We start from the raw sequence: 14,055 nt of genomic DNA, 5'->3' as shown, positions 1-14,055 counted from the left end.
AGAAGGCATGCTGTGTACATACTCACTCCTACCTCTGAAAGCAGACCCCATCCCCTCCCCCTGCTGCCAGAAAAGCCACGGTGCAAGGTGCAGGGACATCCAGCAGTTTGTGAGCTCCCCAGACACCCATGCCCTTGCAGAAGCACACCGACATCTGCAAACTGTCTGCAGCCACTCCAGGTATCAGATTCCTGAGTGAAGAGCATGCACACAGAGCCACCAGCTACTTAAAAGCACACTGCAGCACAGACACAGGTGCTGCTCCTTTCCCCCATACATGAATAACCCAATCTTCAACAGAGCAAGCTGTGTAGGCACCCATCTGTCTGTGGCAGAGAGCAATCAGGGCAGTTTAACACTAACAGAGTTCTGGATGCACCTGTGTGACTCTCCCCTGCACGGTCTCAACCTGAGCAGTAATTCGCTTTTACTGATAAGCCATAAACACATTGGGGCAAGGCCTTTCTCTTTTCATTTGCGTGTACATCGCCCAGAATAAAACAGTTCAAGTCACAGAGGCCTCCCAGAAGCGTCACAGTAAATAAGTGTGCTGACCAGCTCCGCCGCGTGCTCACAGCCTCTAAAATGCTTGACACCGAGCGCAGCATATACAAGTATTCATGTGCACGGGCAAGGGGCGGAGGGCTGTTATCTTCCTTTTCGCATGACTCTATTCACTCAGACTTGCAAAAAGCTTCCCCATCACCCAGACACTTGGAAAGGTTCTAGTAATGGACAGCCCATCTGGGAAAGCCACTGGGGTGTTGAAGGGCATTTGGGGTGCAGAGGAAGAGGCAGCGGCATCCCTTACCTCCCCGGAGCAGCATCCCTTACCTCCTCGGAGCTCTCGCTGTCAGCAGGGGCCCTGAAGACCAAGGCCTGGCCAGGGCTACGGCGGGCACCACCACGCAGGGGCAGCACCACCGGGGAGGAATCGGTGCCCAGGAAGGGGCTCCAGAGCGCCCACCGCACCGCGTGCATGTCGGCCGCCGGGCCCAGGGCACTGCCAGCCTCAGCCTGCAGGACACACGGGGACACGGGTCAAAAACAGGCAGGAACAGGACCTTTCTAAACAGCTTCACCCCTTCAAGGTTAAGCAGAACTGTGGCCAGAGCTGCACGCAGGTCTGAATCCTGCTTCCTCGCTGTAATTATTGCGCCGTTCCTCCTCCTCCTTGAGTACCTTTTGTTTTTGTCTGCTCTTTCCCAGCTTAACAAGCATATCACTGAAACGATTCCCTTCCCTGCACGCTACGCTTGCAGAATGCTAGGCAATCACACTCGAGGTAATTGTACCTTATCCCTTTACAAAATTACACAAAGGACTATACCTCTATATTACGGATCAGCAAAACAATAAAATGCTTTTCAAAAATACTAGAGCTTTTTCGTCCTCTGTATATATTTAGCCCATGTAGGATGGGATAAATAAAGACAACGCCACCCCTCCTTTTCTGCAGCAAGTCTTTTCCTTGGCCACTGTCTGCCTCCAGATGAACATTTTCAGCCCAGCAAGATAAACACAAGAGCTAGCAGCCTTGACTAGGGATTTATCACCAGCACTGCCATAACAACCCGGACAACGCTCCACGAGATGGGAACTTGGCCCTGTGCAGCAGGTAAGCAGGTCTCCACAACAAGGACACGGCACCCATTATGCTGTGGCCCTCTCCCATCAATTGCTGCACTAAATGATGGATTTTTGACCATTTGCTCCTCAAAGCCAGGAAACCCATGCTAGGCAGAGGCCGAAGGCTCCCACTTACCCCAACGCCTCAGCAGCCTCCCCTGAAACCGAGGGAAATGGACAGAAAGGCACCAAACCGAACTTGCAGCTCTCCACCTGAAGTCCCTCCCGCAGCTCCCTGCTGGTTGCTAATTATGGCACCGCAATCAGCTCAGGGATTAAGCACACACAGAAAGGGCAGAGGGAGCAGGGGCGGATGCATGCCCAGGGCCAGCAGCCCCATGGCTGTGAGCACCACGGGCCCACGGCACAGCCAAGCACCTGGATCCTTGTCTCTGCAGGTCCTCAGGTTCCAGCTTTTTAAGCGAGGTGAATTCAACACCTGATTCCCGATGGCACAGCTCCTCTCTGCTTCTCCTCCCCCAGTCAATACAAATCCCTTTGGCCTGGCACACACACGTGCCACTTTTCGAAATATCCATTTTCCCCAGTTTTGTTCTGGACAGCCCTAACGAGACAAGACATTTACTGCATTACCAACGACCCTCTCCCTGCCATCTTAGCAGGACAATTAGGGACTCATAACGAATCAATTGCTATCGATTCAGCCACGTGGCTGCGAGAGCGCTCTGGAGGAGCGCTGGGGAGGTGCACCCGCAGCCCTGCTCACCAAGGGACAGGGACATGCCTCACCAGGAGCTCCCTGCTGGCCCAGCGACCTCCTGTCCCCGCAGCCAGACCATCCCCGTCCCATCTGAGCTGCTGCTCACTAAGCCACCGAAGGGCAGCATCCATCTGCGTGGAGTCGCGTGGCACAGCCTGGCTGTCAGCACCTCCACTGAATGATATAGCTAAAAAACCTACAAATCATCAGTAAATTCACACTAGCGGGCATGATCTCGGCAAGCGCAGTTAGTACAGAGATTTATCATCATTTTAAGATCCTGAAAACATCAGATTTCAGCTCCCAGAAAAAAAAACTCAGCACTTGAGAGGAAAAAGAGCATGAGGGGTTAATCTCTTTTCAGCATAAATGCTAAATTCTAAAGAAAAGTCTCTTTTTAAATTAAAAAAGCTGAAATTTTCCAAATTGGTTTGCCAGAACACTCCAGGACTGCTGCAGGCTAAATTTCTCCATATACATATACACAGTGGAAAAATTTAACAACATATAATTAAAATGATTTAATAAGCCCATTTGCAACACATTACACACAGTGCTGCAGAAAGCACTCTGACATTTTGATGGGAGATATTTGCCTCTCTTCCCACAGAGCGAGGCAGTTCTTTCGATACCCTTCACGAGCAACAAAAGGAGCTATTGTTTGATCCTGGAAGACACTGTGCCACCAGGAACAATTTTCCCCCCCTACCTCAAAGTTTTCCACTGTTCAAACGCAGAAGTGGATATTTAAGTTTGATGGCAGCAGAGATCCCCAGCAGTCGTTAGAACTAATGGAAAGAGGCACACTTGTAAGAAAGCCTGATGAGGCTCCAACGCTGCTGGCCTGCAGGGGTGCAGCAGAAGGGCTGCCTGGAGGCATTTCGGTGCCAGGAGGAGCTGCACCAAGGCAGAGCCCTGGTCCTTCAGCAAGCCCAGTACAGCTGGCCAAGGCTGGGCTCATCCTAAAAGATGCTGAGAGACCAACAAAACACAGCTACTCACATTTCCAACCGAGAAGGCCAAGGATGCACTGAATAATTACACAGAGAAAAGCAGTGCCTAGCTAGCACTCATATTTCCAGCAGTTTTACCAAGATGAATAAATCTGCTGTTGGAAATATTTCCTTACTGGGAGTGCTTTCTCTTCTCCCTGATGTTCCTCACCTGCAGATCTGTGATACTAGCCAACAAGAATTGGTAAAAGCCAAATGACTGGGTTTCCCCCAAGAGCATTTAATGGGTGAGCAGAGCAGGCCACAGCAAAGAGGGACGGTGGAGAAAAGCAAGGGGAAGCGAAGAAGCAATTCACCCAGCACTAAGATCCTGCGATGGTTCTGGTTCACAGAAAGCACTTCATTTTTCAGAAATAATCACAGGGCAGCAGTGTGTTACAATAAGGAAGGAAAATGCACAAAATCCTGAAACCCTGCAGAAACAGGAGTTCTGAATCAGAAAATCCTGCAACTCTACAACCCATGTCCCAGAGATAGCTCACAGAAATAACAAGTGTTTTGAGCCTTGGTTCTCTGATTTTTGAGGTCAATCAAGTCCCAAGGGCACAACATAATGCTGTTCTGCAGCGTTAACCATTTCTGTGGAAAACACTGTGCTTTCTTTTTAAAAGATAAGGAATAACATTGCTACAACAGGATGAAAGCAGTGAAAAATAACATAACTACCACTTTTAAAGACAGCAAAATTTTCTAATACTATCAGAAAAATCTGTTTCCCAACCTAAATCACATTGCTCATGCCATTTATAAGAGTGTCTCTTTATAAAATTCAAAAAAAACTCTATCAGAGATGCTACAGCATACAGTTTATCTGAACCATTCTCTACCCAATGGTGGGACCTCCATCACCCTTCCTGTCCTCCCCAAGCCCTTACTGGATGTGTTGCTCAGGATCATTCCTGAGCCCCGTGCTCAGGCTGCCCGGAGGCTCCCTTTCCACCACCCCACATCCCAGCTGGCAGGATGGGGCCGCGTGCTGGAGGAGCCCCCCGGTGCCTGCACCGACCCCATGGGGCCCCGCCACAGCCCCCATGGCACCTGAGGATCAGCAGGGGCAGACTTTGTGTTCATAACAGGGACACCACAGCACAGCCGTCCTCCCCCCTGCCCTACCTTGCTGCTGGCCCCAGCGCAGACAACATACTCCAGCTGGAAGCAGACCCCGAAGGCTGGGTGTGGAACCATCTCGCTCAGCTGCAGGCGGCTCCTCAGGAGCAAGGCCTGGCCCGTGGCACTGCAGAGAGAGAGGAGGAGGAGGAGGAAGGCTCGGCTGCAGCCCCACGGGCAGCACAGGGAGGGGAAAACGGGCAACCCTTACCTGGCTGTGGGGCCGTCGGGCCGACCACGGGCCACATCTGCTGTTGGCAGCAGCACGGCCACCTGCGGTGCCTGGACGAAGCGCAGGCCGTTGTGGACGCCGACACGCAGCCGCCGCTCCTGCACCCACAGCATGCTGCCAGCAGGCCGGGTGCTCACCTACAGCACCAGGGGGACAAGGGGGTCAGGGACAGACCGACAGCGGCCCTGCGCCCACAGCGGGTCCCAAGGAACAGACCTCCCGAATCGCCATGGGAAACCAGCCCCAAGAGGGGCTCTGCACGGCCTGGTACATGATGCCACAGGGGCACTCAGCACCCAAAACTGCACAAAATGTATGGTCAGACTGAAATGCACCTGCCCCACAGTGAGTTCTAGGTATTAACGTGTTCCATCTTTACAGCAGCCAGCGCAGGCCTGACAAATAAGCAGGCCTTGGCAGGAGGCCTCCCTGCTCACAGCACTGCGATGCAGAAGGAAGCTCACGAGAATGAGCATCAAATCTTTTCTTTGCCTTCTTCGTAGCAGAGCTGAGCTAAATTCTGCTGATTAGTGTCTGGATATTCAACATAAAACCTACACAAAGCACCTTTGTACTACTAATCCAAAAGAATCTACAAGATAAAGCAAGAAAAAGGCTTTCACAGCAGAAAAAAATGGACATTCTAAGCAAAACAAACACTCCAGTGCAATTTATCCGAATGCTTCCTCTCCAGCTGAAAACACAGCAGTGGCATATTGCTCATTTGCTGTACTTTCTCCCAGGGTAATTATACTGGCACTACCTTAAGCAAGCGGTCACTGTTCAGTAACTCCAGCAGCTCCTCCTCGAATTTCTCCAGAGAAGGGTACAGCCTGATGGAGAGCTTGTCCAGGTAGCAGGTGACCGACTTCATGAGCCGTGGTTTCAGAAAGCAGTCACCTGCAAGACAAGAGGCTGGCTGTGGGTAACGCTGCAGAGCCGGGGGCAGTGCTGGCTCGGAGGCCTCAGACCAAACCTGAGCAGCAAACAGCACCAGGACAGGCGCAGGACAGCAGTGTGCCCCCAGCACCCCACAGCAGGAGCCCGCACAGCCCTGGCTTTTCAACAAAAAAAAATGAAGAGAATGGGTAGCGTCCCCAGCCAGTGAAGCCCCATTTTGATGGGCAAGCACAAGCCAGGAGAGCTGGGTGGGATTTCAGTGCCAGAGGTTTTCTTCTGCCAGCCACGAGGTGGGACTGCTGCTCTGCACCTACACACGGCTCCGTGCACACAGACCCCTGCCACGGGACACAGGGATGTGTAACAAGTGTCAGAGCTGCTGGGTTTCATCCTGCTGCCAGTCTGAGGTCAAGGGCTCCTCCAGCCATCCCCAGGTTCAGCCTCGTGCAGGGCCCTCAGCAGCACCAGGGACCCACCTGCTTCGGAGACCTCGCTGTACTATGCACGGCTTTAACCTTAATTGAAGCAACCCAAGAACTGGTTAACAGCAGGGTTTTCCATGCAGTAAATTGGAGAATAATTCCTCTGTCAAACTGATGGTACTGTCTTTCTGTTCTTTGAGTTTCCAGATCACGTCATTTCAGTCAGATCAACCCGAACTGCAAGGCTGGCATCCATAAGGCAAGATTTATGAGGGCTGCGTGTGGGAGAAGCTCATCCCTCTGGACCTGCCAGCTCTCTAACTACCCAGAGCACCACCACGAACAAGGACAATCTTAAACAAGCTGCACGGGCTTCTCCTAAGACTCCTTCTGAATGACTCTAATTAAACCAACCATTATTTATCCCTTGCATTTTCCCAGGAGCAAAGCAATTAACAGAGAAGAGAGCAGAATGAAGCCACGCAGACATATTTCAGGACTGGATACAAATGCCACGATTGCTTCTCCACCACAGGGGAGTTCCAGAGAAGTCCGTGACATTTCTGTCCACGTAGAAAGCAGAGAGAATGAGCCCCACAGGTCATGTTGGTGTTCTGGGGGCTGTTTTTAACACCCTGAGCACAGAAGAGAGATCGTAAAGCCAAAGAAGAGCAGTAGGACCTGTGGATCCTTCACCAGTACACAAACTGAGCCTGCAGCAGGGGGAAAGCCTCCCATAGGCACCTGCAACCTACCCGGCTTGGTTGGTGACCCTGGGGACTCAGAACACAACCAGCCCCGGGCTGGGCACCCACAGCAGGCAGCCAGCACTGCCAGCACATGCACAGCACCACGCTGAAGGGACATCAGCAGGCACCACTGGGGCTCAAGCAGAAGATATCCAGTGTGGCTTTAAAATCAGATAAGTCACAAACCAAGCTCACTGCAAACCTTTCTTCTTTCCCCACCGATAACTTTTGCACATCACTGCTGCACGACTCAGGATGCTGCAGCAGCGAGGTACGGATGCCTGCCTGCTCCGGCTGCCAGCAGGTTTGGTTTGTACAATTAAAATGAATCAATGCTGCCTGCAAGTAGAGCAGGGTGAGAGGAGAAGGCCAGCAGGGAGCAGGAGCCTGGCTCCGACAGGCACACACTGGAGCCACTCACAAGGGCCCAATTTCACAGCCGGGGAGGCAGAGGTGCACGAGCAGGACTGCAGGAGCAGCCCCGAGCAGCGCTGTGTCACGCTGCAGTTTGATACCCGCAGCAGAGGGACTCAAGGGGCCCTTACTCGTGTCTCCGTGTGCAGGGAGCAAGCCAGGGATTTTCTGCAGCCCAGACACCAGAAGGTTTTCAGGCAGGAGGTGAAATATCGTCTCCAGGGGCGGGTGGGGCTTCAGGGTGTACTGCAGGTGGCTGTTCTCCATTATCGTCATGTACTTGTTCTCTAAATAGGAGAAAACATTATGAAATGACAAAAGCAACGGGAAGAGAGCTTTACAGTGCTGCTGTCAGTTGAAAAAATTATCAATAAAGGCACGTTTCATGAACAAAGCAAAACCTGAATTTGACAAGTCAATGTTTTTCCTGCTGACAATACACCACATTCCTGAACACGGACTCCCTGTTCCCCTAAATGACCCTGTGCCAGGGAATTTACGGCAGTCTGTGGCAGCAAGAGTAAAAGATGGGGAAAACCAAACCAACATGAGCTCTGATGGGCAGTGCATGTTCCCAGGCAGCACAGCACATCCTCTGGCCACAACCCACTCACTCCCGAGTTGCTGGGAAGCACATGTTGCCCACCAGCACTGCACATCAACATGGCACAGCCCCAGGGTTTTCGGAAGAGTCTTAAGACACTTCTCGGCTTTCCAGCTAAGAAACATGAATATTTTCTCAGATTTCAGAAGTTAAACCATTTTCACATCAAATGGAAAAAACAGAGGTGCTCTTCCTTTCTGGCTAGAAGGAACACACACTATTTCTAGCAACTGTGCTGACACCCTGAGTGCTTGGGAAGGAACATCACTCAGAGGCAGATTATTCCTCTCCAACAGCACCAGACCCAAGATGCCTTCTCCAGGCAAAAAGCAATGTATCGACAGCAGAAAGCTTTCCGATGGGCTGTCAGGGGTGGGCGTAGCATTCACCATTTTTCAAACATCTTTAATAACCATCAGTACAGGGTAAGCACAGAATTTGTCCCCGTCACTCGTCAGTGCACCTCAGCCTCAGCACCAGCAGGCACGTGTGTATTTCCAGCACAAGGACACCTCCCCACTTTGCTAGACACAGAGGCATCTCGCACAAGGTGACTTTCATTGGGGAGCCTCACCTGGGACAATGCAGCTCTCAGCTTCCAAATCCAACACGTCTTTTTGGAACAGAAACCCACAAGCCTTACATTTTCTTTCTACTGCATTGCTTAGAAAAGCATTTCCCCTCTATACCCATTTCCCCTGAAGCGTGCCCAAACAGTACAAAATTTCCTTTGCTTTCACTGCGCAATAGGGATCACTTCTCAAAGTGAGCCCAAGTAATAACCATATATTCAAACAAAGTTATTTTTCATCAGATCTGACTCATGTTCTTAATTTTTTTTTTTTTTTTACCGTGGTACTGAAACCCACCGTGCAACTCCAGTGCTTGAAAGGAGAAGGCACGCTTCTGCTTAGCACTGCGAGGACACAGACCGTGCACCTTTGGCATCCAGCAAACAAACATGATACCTATTTGGATAACAAAAACTGCAACGAAAGGAGTGATGCTAGTATCTCGCTGCTGCTTACTTTCTACAGGGTCCTGGAAAAGTGGGTGCAGTAAGGCACGCGGTGTCCCGTGGTACAGCTTGAGTCTGAAACCAAAGAGCATGAACCAAACGTGAAGCATTCCATAAACTCATCCTGAAGCACATTTCCTGCAACTCTTCTGCTCAAAAAAAAAAAAAAAAAGAAGCCGAAGTTCCTACTCTCTAACATGATAAAAACAGTACAAGAAAGATATGCATCACTTAATAACCCCACCATTGATTTTCTAATAACAAAACACTGTTTTCTAAAAGCTAGGTTAGTCTCTGCAGCCCCAGGACCACCTTTTCTCCCCCCCAGAAGCAATTGTGCCCCACTGTGCAGGCACGCCCTGGGGCTGGCAGTACCTACACTCTGTCCTTGGCGGCCAGGTCCGTGGGATCCCACCTGCTGTCGAACAGGGGGATGAGCCCAAAGCCACACGACAGATCCTGGGAGAGCCCCTCCGGTGTCTGGGCTGTCGCCACCACCTCCACCACAGCCGTGATGCTGGGGTGGTTCAGCGAGGTGTGGAAGTAAACGGCCTGGAGGAGAGACAGGGAGGAAGGAGAGAAGGCATCTCAGAGCTGCTGGCAAGGACATGTCACACAGCGAGCACTGCAGAGAGAACAGGGAGGAGGAGACGACGATGCCTGTTTTGCAGGATGTGCATGGTGCCAGGTCCAGTTAAAGCATCAGGCTGGGTGTGCCATGGGCTGCAGGAGCCCCCGAGCCCCAGTAGCACAGCACAGGGCAGGGGTGAAGGGGACAGGACACAGGTCACCTCCCAGGGACAGGATTTACAGCGGGGTTAATCTTTCTATTAAAAACTCATTATCGCAGTGTCCCAGAGAAAACATTTGCTGTAATCACAGACTGTCAGGTAGGGATAACAGAGAGAGACATTATCACATCATCCCCGAGAAATAAATCGTTATTCTATTATCTTTTATTGCAAAATGCTGAAACGATGACCACCAGCAGCTGACAAGTGGCCAGGCTGCAGGAGACTGATGCCATGACTCGCAACGAAAAAAAGCCGTTCAAGTGAATCCACTGTTAAAATAAGTTTACAGTTGTCTCCTTAAAAGCTAACAGGCTCAGTAACGCTTCCTTCTCTGCTGAGCCCTACACCAAGGCAGCACAAATCCTCCTCCCAGCAGAGGTAACCTCGTGTTTGCCACCCTGGTGGGGACACACTTGCCCTGCCCAGAGACCTGCTGCTGAGCTCACTCCCCTGGTGACGCTGCGGTCACGGGGATGGTGCTCAAAGCACGGGCTGTGCAGCACGTGGAACAGTGCACTGGTTCTCTCTCCTTGCAGCACCCCGTGTCACAGCTTCCTCCATCTCTATTCAAAAAGCACGGGTCGAGTGATGATTCAAACACCCCAGGAAGAAATGCATATGCCAGTGTCCCTCAGATGCCATCCCCGATTTAAATAAATCAAGGAGCACGGCTCTAATCTATGCTAAACTTCATCCTCGGCGCAATGCATTGATTGAAGTGGAAATAAAGGTTATAATTAGACAGTGTCCTGACCAAGGAGATGAAATCTCAGCTGCAATCGATGTCCGTGCTGCTGGGATCTGCAGCCTCCCCCCTGGCTGTGCAGAGCAGCAACAGGAGCAGTGCTGCCAGCTGCACACCCGAGGGCCTGTGCAAGGTTTTGTCTCAGGGTAGCAGGCAGGACAGGAGACGCTGTGTTTTGCTGATAATCCTGACAGATAAAAGCATGGCTTTGTGCAGGTTTAATACCAGGTAATGAAAAAAGAGCTGCTGCTGGTGCTGCTGCTCAATCCCTTCCCATGTCTGAACAAACACTGCACTCTGCTGCTGGCACAGTGGCACAGCAGGCAGCAGCACGAGCCACCGGCTGCTACCACGGCACTGCCCAGCCTGAGCTCACAGGAGGCCAGAACCTTCCCAAAATAATAAATTGTTCATAAAAGATTAATAACTGCGCCTTAATGGACAGCATCTGAGATGTACCTAGCCAAAAGATTACGAAGCACCAGAAGGAAAAGGGGTTGTTGTTGCTGTTTCCGATAGTAAATGCATATGTAGAGAACAGTGGTAAAATAAACTGCTGCAGAAAAAGCTCAGCAGGGAAAATAAGCACGGCATAAGACAGACAATGAACCAGAGCCCGTGAACACTTGGGAGATGCTATTTTAAAATGCTCATGCTATTTTAAAACAGCACGCTCTCCTGCTCCACCCTGGTGCAAAGACAAACGGCTCAGGTTAAATCCCTGCTGAACACCTCTCCTGCAGCCCAGCCTGCCCAGGAACGGGTGCTCGCCCCCTACCTCGTTGAACACCACCCTGGGGCGCTGCTGAGGGGCACTGCGTGGGGTCCTGGCACTGCTCCGCCAGGTCCGGCCGAAGAAGTGGTGATAGGTGACATCGAACAGGGACAGGCGCAGCTGGAACTCCACGGCCACTGAGCTGCCTGCCGCTTGCTGCAACACACGGAGAAGAACAGGAGCAGTGTCCTCCCTGTCCCCAGACACAGGCAAAACACCCTGCACAAAAGCACAGTTAGCTCCTGCTTCCTAAACGATGCTGAAGAAGCACGTGTGGGGCCAAAGTGTGCCTTCACAAACTGCCATCGTTCTGCCTGCATGCAGAAACTGCTGTTCTAGAGCCAGCTGGGCCATCTTTTTTAAAGCAAGATATTAAAAAAGGCCAAGCAAAAGCTGGACACGGTATTAAACATCTCAAAGTGATAAAGTATTTCTAAAATGTGACCCAGAGATTTTAATGTAAAAATGTTTACCTGCATTAAAAACCTACATGTAAAATTGTAACACTCATAAAAACACATGGAATTTAGATACGGCCCCAGTTCACATTACTGGGAGATTTACAGTTAGCTCCCCTGCCAAAAACAGTAATTTTGTTGTAATCTCAATCTCTCTGAGCTGTGGCCTGAAAACACAGCAAGTGCAATCCTCCTGTTGGCACCACGATGAGCAGAAACCAAAGGCTCAGCAGGCAAACGCTGACGGTAAAGCACTAAGTGACTTTCGTGGCCAAGTTGGAGTGACACATTTTGTGCTTGTCATTTCTGATTCTCAATATTGTGAGCAGCGGTACTGAAAATGAGAATGTTTTTCAGTTCTGAGCTCGGTTCCTACCTTTAAAATCTTTATAAAAAAAAAAACAACCTTGGAACATGAATTTGTGCATGGCCTTGTCTCTTCAGCAAGCACAGGATCGGGCAATCAAGAACAAACCAGGCAAGACCAGGCTGCCTCTGCCTATCCAGGGGCACAGCAGCAACTCCTGCCCAAGCCCCACTACTGCGAATCTCATCTGGAGAATTTCCACCCTCGCAAGTTTGCAGCAGCGCCCCATTTTTCTAATGGGTACGCAGGAGGATTTTGAACCAACGTGGCATTTTTCTGCAAAGGCTTTGGGGTGTGTGTGCTCTTTTGTTTTTTTCAGCCAGCCCAAGGCCACCAGCAGAGCACTCCTTTACCTGCGTAACAACAGTCCCCTCGATGTACTTCAGGACGCACTGAAAAGCCGTTGACTCCTTCGGGATATTCCGCCTCCGCTGGGAGTGGGGAGGAACAGCGAGGTTTTGCAGAAAAATCCTTTCCCACTCGCTCATCTTGATGCTCAGAAGGTCACCTCTTCCTCTAGGCATCTGCTACAGAGAACGTTCATCTGGAAAAGAAAGCCTGGTTCAGGGGAGCGCACGCGCAGAAGATGGCACACGAAAGCTGGCATACGGAAAAACACTTTAAGTGGCAGAGCAGCACAGATGTACGCTCCCAATCCTGCGTGTTTTATAAAATTCCTGGGCTCTCCGCCACCCTCAGATGGCGGACACGGTGGCCTTCCCTTTGGAGAGACAAGCAGGAGTCCTGCAGAGCCACAAGCACGGCTGTGAGGAGCCACCGAAGGTCACCCAAGGGTACGGGGAGCTGCTCCTGGCGGCCCTGCAGCCCCACAGGGCTCCCCCTGCCCCACGCTGCCACGCACCCAGCCCGGGGCCTCTGCCCCACGGCAGGGGATGGCAAAGAGAGGTTGGAGAAGAGCAGGAGCAGGGGAAAACACCAGGGCTGGATGCCCCAGCACACAGAGCACACGTAGCACATGCATGCACGGCACTGGAAGTGCAGAGGTGGGACCATAGAGCTCAGTGTGCAAATACACACACGTGCCAGGTACTTACACACCACGCCGTGTACTTACCACGCGTGTATCACTGCCACAACGCCATGTCCTTAAACCCCACACCGTGCATCACACACACCTAGGCCACCTACCACACACTGTGCCTTGTACCACACGCACGATGCTGTGCACTTACACGCCTGTGCCATCTATCGCAGGCACCACACCGTGTCCTTACACACAGACCTGTGCCATGTAATTACACACCACGCTGTGCACTTACACACCTGTGTACCCCACACATACACCGTGTACTTACACACACCTGTGCCGTGCACTTACACGCACCCCTGTGCCCCAAACACCCCCATGCTGTGTCCTTACACCCCTATACCACATACCTACACACACCCTGTGTACCCCACACCCCTATACCATGTACTTACACCCCCATACCATGTATTTACACACACCTGGTGTACTTACACCCGTGTCGTGTACTCACACCCCTATACCACATACCTACACCCCTATACCACATACTTACACCCACCCCGTGCACCCCACACCCCCATACCACATACTTACACCCCTACACCACATACTTACACCCCTGTGCCGTGCACTTACACCCCTACACCACGTATTTACACCCACCCCGTGCACCCCACACCCCCATACTATGTACTTACACACACCCCGTGTCCTTACACCCCTATACACACACTCACACCCACGCCCTGCACCCCGCACGCCCCCCGCAGCCCCTCCCGGTGCCGGTCTCTGCCCGTGCCCTCCCCCCGCCACCCCAGGGCCCCACCGGGCACCCCCCGAGCACCCCCCGGGCACCCACCGGCCCCGCCGCCATCTTCCCGGGCGCCACCACCGCGGGGCCGGGGGGTGCCGCCGCCCCCCTCCCTCCTCCCCACCACAACCCGGAGCCCCCCGACCCCCCGGTACCGGGCAGAGGCCGCGATCCCAACACCGGGCGGTGGTGTAGGGGTAGGGGGGGGGGGGAACGGAGCGGCCGGGGCCGGGCGGGAGGCGGCGGCGGCGGCTCCCCCCGTGCCGGGGGTGGTCGGGCCCCGCTCGGCGTCGGGTTACTGGGGC

General features: G+C 52.3%; 1 protein-coding gene across 1 annotated transcript in view; it reads right to left on the bottom strand.

Moving 5' to 3' along the window:
* Window positions 1-13,820, bottom strand: part of NPHP4 (nephrocystin 4) — a 31,559-nt gene extending 17,739 nt beyond the window's left edge. Inside the window, exons 1-11 of the mRNA XM_032201694.1 lie at window positions 13,799-13,820; window positions 12,302-12,492; window positions 11,801-11,821; window positions 11,127-11,243; window positions 9,189-9,361; window positions 8,820-8,884; window positions 7,319-7,474; window positions 5,466-5,602; window positions 4,682-4,839; window positions 4,477-4,597; window positions 835-1,011 (exon numbers count right to left, since the gene is read on the bottom strand). Of these exons, the coding sequence (XP_032057585.1) occupies window positions 835-1,011; window positions 4,477-4,597; window positions 4,682-4,839; window positions 5,466-5,602; window positions 7,319-7,474; window positions 8,820-8,884; window positions 9,189-9,361; window positions 11,127-11,243; window positions 11,801-11,821; window positions 12,302-12,472 (1,296 nt within the window). The 5' untranslated portion in view covers window positions 12,473-12,492; window positions 13,799-13,820. The remainder of the gene's footprint in view (window positions 1-834; window positions 1,012-4,476; window positions 4,598-4,681; window positions 4,840-5,465; window positions 5,603-7,318; window positions 7,475-8,819; window positions 8,885-9,188; window positions 9,362-11,126; window positions 11,244-11,800; window positions 11,822-12,301; window positions 12,493-13,798) is intronic.
* Window positions 13,821-14,055: the final 235 nt, after the last annotated feature.

Source organism: Aythya fuligula, chromosome 21 (genome assembly GCF_009819795.1).
Source record: "Aythya fuligula isolate bAytFul2 chromosome 21, bAytFul2.pri, whole genome shotgun sequence".
Lineage (NCBI taxonomy): Eukaryota > Metazoa > Chordata > Aves > Anseriformes > Anatidae > Aythya > Aythya fuligula.
This window is presented reverse-complemented; position numbering and strand designations above follow the sequence as displayed.